The sequence below is a fragment of the Lissotriton helveticus genome, chromosome 3_1 (assembly GCF_964261635.1).
Source record: "Lissotriton helveticus chromosome 3_1, aLisHel1.1, whole genome shotgun sequence".
In the NCBI taxonomy this organism is placed as follows: Eukaryota; Metazoa; Chordata; class Amphibia; order Caudata; family Salamandridae; genus Lissotriton; species Lissotriton helveticus.
This window is the reverse complement of record NC_136061.1, coordinates 679,260,584-679,278,339: the sequence shown is the minus strand read 5'-3', so window position 1 is coordinate 679,278,339 and position 17,756 is coordinate 679,260,584. Positions and strand designations below refer to the sequence as shown.

The 17,756-nt window shown below is 44.9% G+C and overlaps 1 protein-coding gene across 1 annotated transcript in view; it reads left to right on the top strand.

Moving 5' to 3' along the window:
- The window catches only part of ICE2 (interactor of little elongation complex ELL subunit 2), a 747,964-nt gene that overhangs the window by 381,913 nt on the left and 348,295 nt on the right, over positions 1-17,756 (top strand). The window contains exon 9 of the mRNA XM_078680821.1: positions 13,281-14,190. Within this exon, the coding sequence (XP_078536947.1) occupies positions 13,281-14,190 (910 nt within the window). The remainder of the gene's footprint in view (positions 1-13,280; positions 14,191-17,756) is intronic.

The following is a 17,756-nucleotide window of genomic DNA, read 5'->3' as shown; positions in this document are numbered from 1 at the left end:
CACCATCTTATAATGTTGCGCTTTTAAGTTGGTTGCTCTTAGTACTTTTCTATTCAATGCCAGAGCATAGTCTACATCTATGTCTGGGTCCCCAATTCTTTGAGCCAAGGCAGTTTCTACTTGTCCGATGTCCTCTCCCAAACCCTGTAGAAGATATCTATACCCTATTTTGATCTTCTTGCCCCCATTCATTATGTAGTTCACAATCGGATTTAACTCCTGAATAGAGATCCTCGGTCTTAGTGAATTCAGAGTTTGCTCTAATTGTTTATATAAAAACCAGTGGTTCGTAGGGATACCATACTTTTGTTGTAAAACTTCAAACCCTAAAAGATCCTCCTTACACATAACATCCCCCAAACATCTGATGCCTAGACTCTTCCATAAGCCGCTATTCCTGTTCTGTCCAAGATGAATGAATGGGAATGAGTTCCAGAGATCTATTATAGCATTGATCTTAGGGATCTTGAGAAATTTCAGTAACGCCTTCCATGTACCCCACGCACTTAACATCACTTTGCTTTTACTTCTTTTAAAATACAAAACATTGATTTCACGTGTTAAAATCCCCCTAGCCCCTTCACCAATTAATAATTCATATATTGTGGGGATTCTGTGGGAACCGGGCGGCCTATCAGGGACATCATAATACAATAAATAATTCATATATAGCATTAAACAGACCCAGTGATAAAGCCTTAGATTAGGTGCAGATAATCCTCCACCCTCTAATGGTGAAGAGAGTCGGGCTAGTGATCTCCGAATTTTACCATATTGCCATAACAATTGTGAAAACACTGCTTCCATTTTTTTCATCAGACCTTCATCAACTAATAACGGTATAGCACAAAATAAATACAGTAACTTTGGAAACATTGACATTTTCAAAACATTCACCCTTCCGATCAGGGACAGATGTAATACATCGATTCTTCTCAGCTCTTTGTCTATTGATGTAAGTAAGGGCCCATAATTCTCCTGGATGATTTTGCCTACATTTGCATTTATTTTTACTCCTAGATAGACCGCGGAGTCCACATACCTTTGATCCCTTTTGTGAATGTTATTTGTGCAAATTATCGTTTTTTCCGTGTTAAGCTTATACCCAGAATACTTCCCAAACTCCTGAGCCAAATGGTTTAATTCCTGTATTGCAGTCTGCGGATTAGTGGTGACAATTGCCAGGTCGTCCGCGTACGCCAATAACTTGGTGGTATGCCCGTGGGAGATAACAGGAGATATTTTATCAGTTGCGAGAATCTTCCTAATTAACGGGTCTATATAGAGTGAAAAGAGTATGGGAGAGCAGGGGCATCCTTGACGGGTGCCTCTTCTAATCACCACCTTGTCCGATTGGAGGCCCATTGTAGTGATTCTGGCTACAGGATCCATATACATTGCTTTAATTGCTTTCCTGCATTTCTCCCCAAAGCCCCTTCTGGCCAATACCTCCCACATAAAATCCCAGACCACTCGGTCGAAAGCCTTCTCGGCGTCTAAAAGGATCATGGCCATATCTCCACCCACAGCAGCCATTGCATCAAATAGTGAAATTGCCCGCGCTGTGTGTTCCGTGGTACCCCTCCCTGGGACAAACCCATGCTGCCAGGGTGAGACTAGTTGACCAATAATCCGTCCTAACCTTTTCGCCCATACTTTGGAATATAGTTTGGTGTCCGCATTTATCAGCGAGATCGGCCGATATGAGCCGGGGTTCTCCTCCGGTTTTCCCTTCTTATGGAATATTACAATATTGGTCTGTTTCTAGGTATCCGGGACATTGCCTGAGCAGATTATTCCATTAAATAGATCTTCAAGCAGAGGAAGGATTTCATCCCCTAAAATCCTGTAAACTTCTAATGGTATGCCGTCTGGGCCTGCCGCTTTACCCGATGCCAGTTCATTCAAAGCGATCTTTATCTCCTCAGCTGTTATGTCCTGTTCCAATTGGACCCTATCCTCCTCCTCCACCCTTGGGATTGGGGGGGCCTGATCTTGCACGGATGGTACCACCCCTGGCTCTTGGTCGTAAAGTTTCTGATAGAATTTCTGAAATACATCCATTATTGATTCTGGATCTGTATATTCTACCCCATTATACCTAATCTTACCAATTTTGTTATGATTTGTTTCTTGCCTGATGCGCAGCGCTAATGCTCTTCCAGCTTGTTCACCAGTCTCATACCTCCTTGCTCTATGAGTTTGAAACTCACATATCTCCTTCTGCGTGATTATTTTTAGGATCTCGCCCTTGATCCGAGCCATATTTCTAACAGTCTCCCCACTATCTTTGCCTAAAACTATTTCCTCTATATGACATCTCTCTACCTCTGCTAAGTCTGATATGAGTTTTTCAGCCTTACTTTTATCCGCTTTCCTTAATTTTACTGCACAACTAATCGTCTCCCCCCTTAATGCAGCCTTAAAGGATTCCCAAACTCCATTTCTGGAAGCGCTGTATCTATTGCACTCAAAAAATTCCTTCGCCCAATTTTTAATATGGCCTACAAACCTTTCATCGTTTAATAGTTTCCTTTCAAAGGTCCATCTTGATGTTTTCCTCTGTACATTGGGAACCTTATACGTTAAAATCAAAGGGTTGTGATCGGAGACTATTCTCGGTAATTTGGCTATATTAACCTTACCAATCTCCCCCACTGTGACAAAAAAATAATCCAGTTTGGAATATTTCTGTGCCGGGTGGGAAAAATATGTATAACCTCGGTCTCCGGGCACTTTTTCACCCCATACCTCCACCAAACCATGAGACTGAATCAGGGAGCCTAACGCTCTATTTACTTTACGTTTACAACCTATATAATTACTCCCCTGTTGCCAGTCTGCTGAAATATTCATATCGCCACATACTATCATCGGGGTGGACCAATTAGCCAACTCTTCTTCCAATTTATCATAAACCATTGGGTCATCTTCATTAGGACCATATATCACGCATAATGTGAATCCCAGGTTTAGTTCCACTAATACCCATCTGCCAGACCCATCTGTTTTACTACGTTTCACCCCACCCAGATTACTTTTTGCTAAAATAGCCACACCTCTAATCATAGATGATTGCGATGAGCAACCGATCAAGGTATAACCATAAATTTCCAACAGCTTCCTTTTAGCCCAGGGAATATGGGTTTCCTGGATACAGACTATGTCTATATTATTTGATTTAACCAAGTGACTCAGTCTTTGCCGTTTCTTCCAGTCGTTTAGGCCACCTGCATTAATGGTACAGATCCTAATGTCTGACATTGACATTGTTGACTCGATTACTTTTCCTACGTTGACTCTTAACCATGTATCTGATATCAGCCCAAATCATATTCCTTTCCATCTCAAAGTTTTTCATTTTTTTAGTCCACCCTTTCCCCCCCTCCCCCACCCCCTGCTCCCTCTCCCTCCCCTTACCTAGCTCCAAATCGGAGCTCCCCGTCACCCACCCCCCTAGTTCAGAGGCGCTCAGACAAATGGTCTGTGCACGTGATGGTTTGCAGCCCTGATTGAGGAGATACAATCCAGTATCCAATTTTCAGTTCCTGTGACCCTCCACCATATACAATGCACTCCACCCCACACTCTGTATTCCTACTTATATAGTTTTACATAAGGTTAACAGGTATCAATTCTTGTCAAAACTGCCAAAATAGTGATCTCAATTGTAATTACACACCATTATTATCAATCGGAGCTTAACAATTCTAACCATTTTCTAGACCCCCTGTGACATCAAGAATTCTTTGGCCTTAACCTCGGAGGAAAAATATAAAGTTTTTCCGTCTTTGATTATCTTCAGCTGAGCGGGGTTTATCAGGTATGCCTGCATGCCCCTGTCCTGAAACGGTTTGATCATCTGCCGTAATCTCCAGTGCCTCTCCACCGTAATATGGCAAAAGTCGGGGCGAACAAAGAAAGAATAACCATCGAACGACTTTTTTTTATCTGGTCTCGCCCTCTCAGAGATTGCTTGCCTCAAGTTGAAATTGCCCAGAAAAATTAAGATCGCTCTGGGCTTGTCTCCCTCTTTCGCATTCTTGTTGATATTGGCAGGAATACGATGTGCCCTCTGAACCTCCCTGGCGAAATCCCATTCTTTCAAGTCGGTGAAGGCATGCTCGAAGAGTTTGACAACAAATGCTTTCATGTCTGTATCCTCTGAACCTTCAGGGATTCCAAGAATGCGTAAATTATTCTGGCGCGATCTGTTCTCCAACGACTCAAGTTTCCACTGTATATCAGTAAGCTGCTTAGTTTGCATATCGACCTTGCTGGACGCTGCCGCTGACTCTGCTTCTGTTGAGACAACTCTGTCTTCCAAGTTTTTTACTCAGTTTTTGAAATATATCAGAAATCGGGGTGGTGCCCTGAGAGTCTGGGTTCACTTTACTGCCCCCTTGCTGCTGTACAGTTTTTTTAACTGGGGAGACTTGCTTCTTCTTGTTATTACCCTCTAGTTCTATCACAGAATCCGCTAGCGCTGCCTTCCTCCTTGCGGCGGCGGCTTTGGCACTTGCGTTAGTCTTGGGAGCCATGATTTCCCTCCTCCTTTCCTCCAGCCCAAACTGCTCCTTACCGCCAATACTGTCAGTAGTGCTGTCTCCGTTATTGTCCAACCGTTTCAAGCCCAACGGAGCCTCCAGGGCATTCAGTTTATCCCCCTCCACCTTTTGTTCTGAGGTCGCTTGCAAGCACGATCGGGTCTCTCCTGGCCGTAATCCTGCTGAGCGGAGCTGTCTGCACCGCTGCCGGCTCCGTTTCGTCAGCAAGCTCCGCACCGTTTGTTTGGTGAGAGCTGCCTCGGCGAACTCCGCAGCCTCCGCCAGCAACCCAACAGCCGTCCCGCCTCTCAGCCTCCTTGCGACCTGCAACACGTCCAATAGCAGCCGCTTAAGCGGCTGACGGCAAGACAGTCTCATTCAGCAGATTTCCCCCTCCGGCTCGTTCTGATCACTCGAGCCGCAACTACTCGGGTCTTCCGTGTCTCGTGTCTTGCATCTTCCCGCTAGGTTGAGTATTCAATATTGAGTACTCAGTATTCAACATCTAAATGCACCGTGGCAGCATAATTCCGTGAGTGCGATGTTGTGGAGTCACCATTCACTCATTCCAGCACCTCCTCAATCGAGCTGCTTCCCGGCCGTCCTACACGGCCGCCATCTTGCCTCTTAGTGATTTATTCCTTTCAGGTTCAACTTTTTTTGCATCTATTGCGAAGGGATTATTTTTCAAATTTCTGAACCAAGTGCACCCCTTCAACAAAGGCTTTCCTGAGTTTTGCAGAAAAGTATGAGGTTATACCATAAATCCCTGCAAAGCCATTATACATTGGATTAGAGTACAAGGAAAGAAATATGTTTAACATAATGAATATCTCTAAAGAAATAAGATTAAAATTGAAAGTATGCAATGATATTTCAGAGTAATGTTATTAAGTTCTTTCAAGATGGCAGACACATTTGTTTACAAGTGTTAAGATGTACACATTCAAGAGTGCAGGTAATAGTATGTATTTGCACTTTTTTTTAACTTGCATCCAAAGATAATATATATATAGTATGAGTCACGCCTTACATTTTTATCCAACTTCAAGATGGCCGGCTCATTCTTCTCCGTGCATTGTAATGCACCTTCTAAGTGCATGCAACCAAGACATGTGCAATCCACTGCTATTGCAGGATATGCATTCCTACATAATCAAGCAGGGCGTAGACAAAGAAGGCGTTCTCCCCTTTAGCCAGTTTACTGATTTCAAGATGGCCACCTCTTTTCTCAGTGATTGTTACCCATCTTTGATTGTATTTAAATAAAGCGTTAATGTTCCACTGCAACTAGAAGATTCCCGTGTAATCCACCAAAACTCGAATTAATGATGGAAAATAAACAAATAATGGTGGTTGGGGAACTCTATACTGCACCACCTGTAGTATCCACAGGGTATTTACACTTGCTTCCCATCTCTATGGGTCAGCTACTGGATGGGCCAACAGTAAAGCCATTATTTTGGATTAAAGAGGCAACATGAATGAGTAAAGAATGAAAAATAGTTTTTATAGTAAATATATCCGGTGCAAAATAATAATCAGTTTTCTTTATTCTTTGTGCTTTATTCTTCTGCAAATGACAACGATAGTGCCAACAGCGCATTTTTCCCAGCCAAGGGCTTCACCAGGGCAGAATTTGGTGCCTACAAATTCAAACAAGGTAAATGTAGTGAATTCTGGCAGAAAAAGCGACCATCCAATAGAAACACTTATGGTGAGTATAGCCTGCATCCAAAGTCAGAGTATACTTCTAGTCAGAGTATACTTCTGTATACTCTGACTTTGGACTTGGTCTTTCTTGCTGAACATGGCTTGGGCGACTGAATCATCCTTTTTGATTTGCTGAGCGTAAATATTGCGAGCATCGTCTTCATATTAATCACTGCTCGAGGTCTGTACTATAAAAATGATGGAAACTGCCATGCTCTCTTCCCACACAATAAACGCTTTGACTGCAGCCGCGATAGTGCCAGTTGGGAACACACCAGGGGTTTCCAGAAACTCGTGGATACTTTGTTTAAGGATGTTTCAGGTTTATCATATATGTATTATATTTTAATTGTTTCTTCTACTGTTTCACAACATGATTTCATTTTATGTAAAGTTTTGAGCATCTAATAAGCGCATTGTATGAATGCACTTAATGATTGTTAGAATTGGGGGTCTCTAGTTGGCACAGGTAGGTACTTGTGACAAATAGAGACCCTCTCCTCTAGTCAGAGTAAGGGGGGATTACACTCCCAAAATAACCCCTGCTCATCCTCTAGGTGGCGCGGCGCAAGCAGTCAAGGCTTATTTCAGAGGCGGTGTAAGTTAAGCATTTATGACCACATACAGTAACCCAGTGACAACCCTACAAATGGACACCACACCTATTTTATATAAAAAATAAGTTATACTTTATATAGAGTTACCACAAGACAAATGAACGACAAAAATAATCCACAGTACTATTAGCTTTCAAGAGTTCTTGTTGAAAAAGGCTTAAATCAAGGTTCTGTGCGAGTCGGTAGCCCGGACGGGTGAGCACTTTAGATGTTAAAGGGCCCTGTGATGGAGGGTCCGTGGAAGTATGGCCTGTATTGATGATGATAGGAGGCCCACCACCCTTGCTAGGTGGCGCAAGGATATTGTGGATTTTGCTAATGTCCATCTCAGCTCGTGCCTGATCTCGGACAGTTTGCGAGAGGGAAGGCTCAGAGTCGCGCTGACTGAATTGACCATGAACCCCAGAAATTGGACCTTCTGAGAGGGGGTGAAACTTGACTTGGATTCATTGATCATAAACCCTAGAGTTCTTGTAAATTTGTTTGCTGCAACTAGATGAGCAGACACCGATGGCACTGATTCATTATGAGGATATCGTCCAGGTAGACTATCAGCCTGACTCATCCTATCGCAGAGGACTCCGCCACAGGTTTCATTACCTTGGTGAAGAACCATGGATTGGAGGATAGTCCGAAAGGGAGGGAGGAGAACTCGAATATCTGGTTGTTTCCCTGGAACTGAAGAAAGTGCTTGTGAGGGGGAAAGATGAGGATCGTGAGGTACGCATCCCTGAGGCCCAGGTGGACCATCCAGTCCTGACCCTAGAGATGATCCCTGAGGAGGTGAATACTTTCCATCTTGAAGTGTCGGTAAACCAGCCACTCATTGAACTCCTTGAGGTTTATCACCCAGCGAAAGCCCCCGTCCCGCTCTTCCATTAGGAAGAGGTTGCTGAGGAAACCTCAGGGATGGAGGGTGGAGGGCACGATGGCCCTTTTCCGGTCTGAAACTTTCCTGTGTATCAGTTCCATCTGTTCCACCGGGAAGAAAAGAGGTCTGGGGCGCACCATATGGGTAGGGTATTCGAAAAGCTCTATTTGGAAATGCTCTACCGTCTGTAAGCCCCACACATCTGAGGTTAAGGAGGCCCAATTGGGGCATATTGTTGTAGTCTGCCCCCTATTCTTATATCCATCGAGCTCTGAATACTCACCTTGTGGCGTGGGTACAGTCTGGTAGGGTAGAAGTTCCCGAACCTATTAGGGTCCTGCCACTGTCCCCTGCTATGCGCTGCGGACTTGTAGGGGGCTTGATTGTAGGGTCGGCCGGTCGTGTGCCCCCTGTCACGACTGGCTGCTCCAAAAACATACAGGGTGAAGATACGCTTTATTGACGTTTCGGCCTTGTCATGTCAAGTAAACATGTTCACAAATGTACCTAACTCCTTATTGAAAGGGTCACCAAAAAGATTGCCCTCCGTCACCGGTCCAGCTTCTGAAGTGGCCAGCTCTCCCAAATTAGGGTCTATTTTTATCAGTAACAGCCCCTGCTTCGTTCAGTGGATATTGAGGCATTCGCATTCCCTAAGAATATGACTGCTCTCTGTGCCAAAACCAGAGAGGGCCTCTGGGGAGATACATGTGCCAGCGGTTTGTGCGACCTCCGCCATGTCTAGTACCTCCGCTAGAGAACCTGCGATGTCAAGGAGTTTGTCCTGGCACTCCCGCCAGGAACGGTCTATGCCCTTTTTTGTGTCACGCATAAACTTGGCAAGGAAGATGGCTACCTATGGTTCCACCTTCTGCATAAGGGAGACTTTCCCCTCCAAAGCCGCTCTCGGGCATTCTGCTCGGAGACAGGTTTTAACTTCCTTGTCGAGCAGTTTCCAAAGCCTGGCAGCCATAAAAGCTGCTACCTTATGGGCATAAGTCTATTCCGCTGACCTTGGATGCAAGAGATCCTCCGGGTTTAACATATAATTACCTGTGTCGGGTTCCGTAGCCTGACCTGCCGCTGCAGGGAGCCATGGCCTGCCGGAATCTCCGTCTCCTTCTGAGGTCTGGGGGGACTCGTCCGGATCCCTCATAGGCAAGGTGTCGGGGTTTCTCGAGGGACCTCTGAGGGGCGAGTGGGACTCGAAGTCTGGGAGTTCATAAAGGCCTTCAAGTGCGCGAGCGCATCAGCATCTACTCCAGCGTCCTCAACGCGCTTGCGTTTGGGGTTTGTGGCAGACGTGGAAGTCTGCCTTGGAGGTTGGGGTTTCTGGGCCCCAGAAAGATCTTCCCGTTGCGGTGCGCAAGATGGCACCTGGATGCGATAATCCAGTTGCGTTGCGAGAAGATGGCGCCCTTGATGCGGCGATGCGATGACGATGACGCCCTGGCAGCCTTGCGACGACTCTGTACTTTGGAGCCGCGACAGGCCCTGCGACACGCTTCTCAGGTGATGCGATGGCGACTCTCTCAATGTTGTCACGCTTCTCCGGTGATGCAAAAGCAGGCAGCTTCGATGAACACACGCTTCCGGGGAGATGCGGCGAAGGCTCGCTTCTCCGGCGTTGCGATGATTTCAGCTGCGGCGGCGACACGCTTCTTCTCGATGCATCGCGCTTCCAGCTCCCAGCGGCACGCAAGTGACTGGAGTCAGAATTCCCAGCAAGGAAATTCAGGAGGGAGCTGGAGGTGAAGTCTTTTGGCCCTGAGACTTCAGCAGGAGGCAAGCACAGTTCAAGCCCTTGGAGAATATTCTGTAGATGAAAGTCCTTACAAAGTTCCTTCTCCTTTCCCTTGGCAATGAAGCAACCACTGCAGGCCAACCCAGCAAACAGCACACGGCAGAGGGGCAGTCCAAACTCCTGCAGCTCCCTTGGTTCTTCTCCTTGGCAGAAAGGTTTCTTGTTCCAGAAGTGATCTAATTTCTTGGGATCAGGGTCCCAATATTTATACCCCACAATCCTCTGTTCTCTGAAGGCAGAGAGGCATCTGCCTAGTTCAAACCAGTTCCTGAGAACTTTGTTTATATGACTCTCTTCTTCCTTTCACTGTGCAGGACAGATACATCAGCCGCCCCCCAGGAGGTGGAGCCAGCACAAGGGAGGGAAGATTCAGCTCTGGAGCACTCTGTTGACATGATTCCTCCTCTCCTTTCACAGTGCAGGGCAGATACATCAGACATGCCACAGGGGGTGGAGCCAGCATTGTAGAGGGAAGGCCCAGCCATATTCAGGTCCCAGGTGCACTCCTCCCTCCCATCTTGATGAAAATGTCTCTATTCACCACTGGGCTGTCCCAGCCTGTCTCCTGGAATTCCCCAGCCCTGTCACACACAAACCCAGACAAGGAATACACAACCCAGCAGAGGGAGGCTCAAATGGTTAGGCAAGCAAATACCTGCTTTCTAAAAGTGGTATTTGCAAACACAGAATATTAAAATAAACTTTACTAAAAGATGTATTTTATTATTCTGAGTTCAGGCATACTAAATTCGAATTTCTACCATGTTCCCTGAGTCAGTTAGGATTATAAGAATGTAACAATCTAATTGCCCATTCTAGCCTATGAAAACAGGTAGCCTTCAATAGTGAAAAACGAAAATGGCTGTAATTCACTATCAGAACCTGCTACACACATTACAGCATGTCCTACCTTATACTTAAAATGCACCCTGCCCTTGGGCCTACCATAGGAGTGTCTAATTTGAAGCAAAGAGAAGGTTTAGGGACTGGCAAGTGGATGCACTTGGCCAGGTCGACATGGCAGTGCTAGACTGCACACAGGCCTTGCAAAGGCAGGCCTGAGACACATTTTACAAGCTGCTTCTGTGGGTGGCACAACCAGTGCTGCAAGCCCACCAGCAGCATTTGATTCACAAGCCCAGGGCACACATGGTGCACTGTACTAGGGGCTGACAGATAAATCAAATAACCCAATCATGGAATAACCAATCAGTATATCAATTTAAGATAGGGAGCACTTTCACTGTGGCACTGATTAGCAGTGGCACAGTGCCCAAAGCATAAATCCAGCAAAACCATATCAAAGCAGAGGAGGCAATCCTTCAAAAATGGAAGGGAGACTCACACCAATGATGTCAGGTTTAACAGTACACAATTAGTGTCACACAAAATGAAAACATATCTTAGTGATAATGGCATAAATCACTTTACAGTATCCTCTTCCAAGTCGAACGGTTTGGTGAAAAGAGCAAATAAAATTATTATAGAGGGCCTTCAAAATGTGTGTTCCTCTGGCTTAATAGTAAGTGATCATCTGCAGCGCAAGTTTTGGAGTTATCATAATACACCACATTCAACTACTGGTGTCACTCCATTTGAGTTATGTCAAGGAGTTGGGTTTTGTAAAGGTTTTTCACCATGGATTGATGATAGTATTAATATTGAAACAGCCACAATTGCAGAGATCAGAAGAAGAGTGAGTATGAAACAGGCTCAGTTGAAATAATAACATGACAAGAAATGTATTGCTAAAAATGAAAATATTGAAATTGGTGATTGGATGTTCATAAAAAGAATGGTTTTGTTGCCACAGGTCCATCCAAGTTTCAGGCTCCCCAATTGGTTGAAAAATAGGGGAAATTCTGTATTGTTGAAAGGAAAAGGATGATGGAATCTGAACAAAGTATTGCTTTTACAACTGACTCAAGCTACCATTGTGGACAGAGCTAAGGTTCATGCTGAAATTTCTGATAGAAGTTTTTATTTTGCTACAATTTTGCAAAAATATGCTTCCTACTGTGAAACAAATAACTATGTTGTAAATCTAATGGTTGACAGTGAGCAAAATGAGTTCTGACTCCAAAAATATGAATGTTCAAAACAAAGGATATTGCACAGATTATAACTCTGAAGATATTGACATCGATAATGTTTTTAGAGCTAAAATGAAAATTGTTTTACCAGCAAAGTTCAAAGAGTTTGAAATGGGATGGTCATAGTTTATTTTTTATTTGTTTATAGTTTATTTTTTTTTATTTTTTTTATTTTTAGGGAAAAACAGGTGTGTTGTATCTTTGTTTCCTTTGATCAGTTTTTCATTGATGTAAATGCATGGTTCTTCGCATGGCTCTTCTCTGTTGTATTAATTTACCTCAGGCACGCTCGTGCATCGGTATCCTGGCTCATGTCACCCTCGAATATTGTGGTTTGTGATTCAAAGGATGACAGTTGCCAGTGATGTGAGTTGGATGTGCTTGCTGTGCAGGGGGCTTTTTTATCGCATTAATAAACTTGAAGTGAGTACTTTACTTCTCTATATCTTGATTTCATGACGCATAGAGGCAACAAGGATCCTGTGGAACCCCACATTGTACTAACATCTTCACAGGCCTGAAGGGAGATAACAAAACGGCCTAATAACCCCATGCAAAGAATGACTAGAATTTTTTCAAGACAGTGCCTCTCCAATCGTACCTCGGTTATACTCTTATTCATAATCTCATGGTCCAAAGTATCAAGTTCTGCAGCTTGTTCCAGCAAAACAATTCTTTTCACATTGTTTTTCCCCCATTATATTTCTGGTGTCATCAAGGGCAATTACAAGTGATTTTCTCTCACATATCTTACAGGCGGTGGGGTAAGCCTAGCTGACATTGGTCAGTGGCATTGGAATCTTCAAAAAAGTCAAGAGCTGTTAACAAGCAATGCATCCTTCATGTTAGGCAGAAATGCTATATGCCTTAATGACATCATCTAGTTTACTTGTTTACTATTTATGGTGGATATTATGATGGATTTGTTGGTGCCAGGGGGTGTCCATGGAGTGAAGCCGCTAGATGTCTTGGACAATCTAGCACCATCCTATTGTGAGCTCGGAATGTATGACTATGAAGTGTCTGTTCATGTAGTAAGAGGTAGAGCATCTGGGAAGGGTGGGTGGCTGTAACTCTGAAAGCAGGGGTGCTTTAGGATTTGTGATGTTTGATCCCTACCAGTCAGGCAGCTGATAGTCTCTGTTTATGGACATGATACCCCAAATAAGGCATTCTACATGTCTGGGGGAGACACCATACGAGTGACTCAAACAGGAAGCTGTAGTATCAGAAAAGCTGTGCCAGCAGAGCTCTGGGCAGAGAGTCCTCTTTTCTCATATTGGAGGCTTGTGGGGGGCGGGGGGGGGTTGGGTTTGGGTTTGGGATCTATAGGGGAACCTCTCATAGTGGGCACCGAATAACATTAGGGCTGTTTGATATTAAGCACCACTTGAGCATCATTACTCTGTTTGTATCCCAACAGCGTCATTCTGACATGTGGTTTAACTTGTTTGCACCACTTTTATCTTTGGCTGTAAAGTGGATGGCCCTGACCTTAGAACATCCTTAAACACTATTGATAGACACAGCGGATGATAAATAGGATATGTGCAGAGCCATAGACACTGTTGTTCCTTCATTCTGAGATAGACCTAAAATTGATATTTTTCTCATTTTGTTTCTATGCACCTTCAGGTGTCAAATGACATTGTTTCACCTTCGAAGCGAGTGGAACCTGAAAGCATGGAGCTTGACTTTGAGGGGGACGTGACGGAGCTGGAAACCTTTGGAGTGACGTGTAAACCCTTGAAAACTTTTAAAAAACCCAGCAGCCCTGTAAAACCCAAATCTTTCCCTGCACCGCTCTTGACCAAGCTGGAACTAGAGAAAAAGTTACTTTCCAGTGGTGTTTCGAAGTCCGAAGATCTTCTCACCAAAGAGCAGAGAACTGAACAAAGGCCCTGTAACTTTAATAACCAGAGTAACCGAAAGCGCCCAGTGCCCTCTTATGAGAGCTTGTTTTCTGATTCTGATGATGCCCAGTCATTTAAAGGATTTGCATCAGATGAAATAGAAGAATTTATTGAATCCAATTCTGATGCAGATACAACTGAAGTTTCAGAAAGCAGTTCTGAGATCCGAACTAAACGAAATTGGTCAAAGGAAGAGACCAGCACTGACAATGTTGAGAGGAGCACATCTTGCGCTAGTGATACAGATGAAGAGCGTTTAGTTATTGACATTGAATCCAAAGATAGCGAACGTTGGCCTAAAGATGAAGCATCTGCTTCAGAGGCCATACCGGATACCCCCAGATCTCCATCCCCTGTGCCAACTGCATCAAGAAACTCATTGAGAGTTGGACGGAAAAAGAAATGTAGTCCCACTAAACCTGTAAATAGACTTTCCAAAGATGTTGACCCTGTGGGGAAAATTTTAAAAATGCAGGTAGAGCTCATGAAGTTAAACCCCAAAAAAGCAGCAGAACAACCTATGGGTAGTCCTGACAAACGTTCTTCTGTGAGTCTGCCTCCAATTTTGAGCCCTACTACTGAAAATGCAACCGGTGCAACCACCACTTCGGAGTCTTGCGAGACTGAATCACGTGAGTTTTTTTATAACATTTGAAAAAGATTACAAAGTGTGCCAAGGTATATACTTTAGAATCTGTGGTTTGTTATTTTATTAAAATCATATTTTAGTGCCAATCTGGACAATTTGTTTTCTTAATTTCGCTGAAAGTAGTAGCGAAAAAGCCACATTTTGCAGAATTCGATCCTGCAGTCCATGAAACAGGAGAACAAAGGTACCAAAACAATGCGACAAAGCCAAGAATTTTGTATGAACATTTGTTTCGTGGTGATTCAGGTGTATTGCACTATAGAATGGCAAAATGTTCATAAAATGTACCCCTAAAGAGCGGGAAACATCCTTTACAACGCAACTTTTACCATGCAGTGCCTTTACGATGCAACTTTTACAACGCAAACCATTACAACGCATTGCGCTGGGGGGCGCTCTAGGATAGGGAATAAGTTTAATTTACTGTCCAACACCTTCCCTAGTGTCCACGGGGACTGGAGTTGGAATAGTAAATTAAACTATTTACTATCCAGCGCCCCAAAGCACTATGCGTTGTAATGGTATTCGTTGTAAATACCGCGTTGTAAAGGCATGCGATGTAAAAGTATGCGTTGTAACGTCATACATCCCTAAAGAGCAGCAGAATTCTGCGGGATTTTGTGAGGCAGTACACTTTTCAGGTGCACTCAGCAAATCGTTCTCCGCTGGCAGCATTGCACTTTTCGTGTTTCTATGCAGTTATGCTCAGCACTAAAATTAAATGTATGTAAGGCTTTGGTCAGGAATGTATTTTACCCAGCTATAAATATGTACTTTTGAGTCAAGGAAACTGGAATGGCGCAGTATTGTCCTGTATGTGATGTCACTTAACAATTAAGCAGAGCACATGGCTCCTCACAGAAAAAAAGGCAACAGAAGCATATTCACTGTTACAAAAGTAGCTTCTTTACAAGATTATTTCTGCTGGGGGTTCATTGTCTTTATAGCAGAGCGAAATGTCGAGAAACCTGAGAAATATAATTACGTCTTTGATTTCAAGTACATAACCCTGCCTGATGTTCTCCCTAATGTTTTTATTTAAATTCTTCAAAATAGCTGGTACGTGGATTTTTTTAGAATAAACGATCTACTTGTCCACGGGACTGGATGTTTCAAAAATCAAAATGTCCTGAATTTTATTTATTTTTTACTTGTCCTTTGTTTGGAAATTTACTTCTGACAAGGGCAGAACTCAAACGTTTTTAGGACAGGAAAAAAGGGGGTTGTAAAAAAAAGTGAACTTTCAAACACTCAGCATATTTTCACATGAGCAAGCGGTAATATGCATATCTGCTCAGGCTAAAATGCAGTCCACAAACTTTTTGTATTTGTACGGTTTCAAGGCCTACTTCTGTAAACTCGTGTGATTTCATGAAAGCCGTAAATCTGCACTATCGCAAGGGTGTATTTTTATACCTTTCTTTAATATTTGAGCCCCTAATTACATGTGTTAGCCAAGACCTTTCGTTTTTGTTAAAATTATATATGGACAGTTTCATATATGATTAACATCACTGTGATGATGGCATTCTGCTCTTTTTTTTTTTTATTTATTTTTTTAAAACCTTTATTTACGAAAAGGTGCACACAGCTAATCAGCCAAACATCCCGGAGGCATGGCAGCAGAATCGAGAACCAAACAGATACGGCACACACAGGAGAACAATACAGGATGAAAAGGGTTAAATTTTTTCCTTTTTTGAGAATAAACCAGGATATACACAATAAAGACGTAACACAGTGCAATACAGTAACGAGAAGAGAAGACAGAAAAGAAAACGGGAGGGGACCGGGTACGGGATCTGAGGTAAATTCGTTCGCCGGGCCGGCAGAGAAGTAAGTCCAAAGCCAGAGACGACAGCAATTATAAGGGATCAGTAGAGGCAGGCAGACCAACCCTGGGTACTCACGACTGACGCTCCCCCCCCACCCCCGACGAATCCAGTGACAGGAGAAACTAAACGGCAACAGTCCCAGCACCCGTCCAAAAGTCCTAACAATAACCCGATATACTGGTCCCAGACCCAGAAGGAGAAAAAGGAAAGAGAGTCAAGTGCAACCAAAAAATAGAGAAAAAACAAAAAGGGCCATAGAAACAGAAAACGGAACAAAAAAAAACCCCAACCCCAACCCCCCACCCTGCACCTCTGCAGACGGCTACGGCCCACCCCCCAGCAGCGTGCCTGTCGCCCAGCAACCAAAAACCCGAAATATAGGAGAAAGAGATCTATAAAAGGGAGAAAAGAAAAAGGTAAGAAAGGAAAATGAAGGAAAATGAAGGGAGGAGGAGAGTTGCACAATCCCTCAGCCGCCCCCCCCCGCGACGTGAAACCCTAGTCATTGACCAATCAGCAACAAACAAGCACTAGACGGCAGTAGCCAGGGAGAACGCCTAATCCCGCCCCATCCCCCAATACAAGAAAATGGTGGACCCCGGTACTTCACAAGTGTATAGCATAAGCAATGGACATAAGTCTCACCCTTGACCTCTACGAACGGTAACTCCAGGTTCCTCATATCGCACCAGCCCATCCACATGACAAATCATAAGTCCAGCCAGTCCACAAATCTGCGCGGCGAGTCGAACAGAAAAACGAAAACCACCACAATCCACCTCCGCCATGAAACTCGCCCCGAAACGACCAGTCCCTGACCACCTCAGGTTCCACCTTGCCACACAGCTCACACGGTCGAGAAATACGTGCAGCCTCCGTCGGGTCACGATTTCAACCAAGTCAGTAGGGGACGGGCATGTGGGCACATTCACAAGTGAGCTCGCCAACGTTAGCGGGCGAGGCGCCATGGCGGCGGGTTCCGCCGCGCACTGCAATCCGGATAATGTTATCCAGGCTCCGACACTGGATGGGCCACGGTCCACAGAGTCCTGGGGCAAAGCGGGAGAAACGACCAGCGTAGGGGGGCCCAACAGAACTGAGTCTTTGCGTGATTGGGCAGTTTCGGTGTCATCCGCGATCGTCTCGTGGGACAGAGCGGCCACGTAAGAGCGCAAATCCCCAATGGCGGCCAGAACGGTTCGCAATGAGGGCCCTCCGTCACCCCGCACCTCCGCAGAATAGTCGACAGCAAACATCGGAGCGCCCCACAGGACACCCAATTCTATCAAGGAGGTGCGAGTAGGGCAGGCGGGGGGAGCAGGCACACTGACCAGCGACACCGGGGTCCTCTGGACGGGGGCCCCACCCCGGCGGACGGGCTGCACCAAGAAGAGGACCCCCGACCCCCGGGCCACCCACAGGGCCAGTACTCCTCCGCAAAGCAATTAGAACCGCTGGCATGCACCAATCCAGGAGCTGGTCGCTCTGTTCGACAATGGACCGGACCGTGTCAGGGTCCCCCAGCCGCTGTTGCTGCGTTGTACCCCAGCTAGATCAGTACTCGAGGTCCCGGCTTTTGGACAATGGGAGGCCAAGAACTTCCACTCGAGATAGCTCTGTCAATCCGGGATGTAAAGTCTCCGGGATCACACCATCAAAGGCAGCAACAGGTCAGACACACGGGGGTGAGGCGAGAAGGCAGGATTTATAGCAG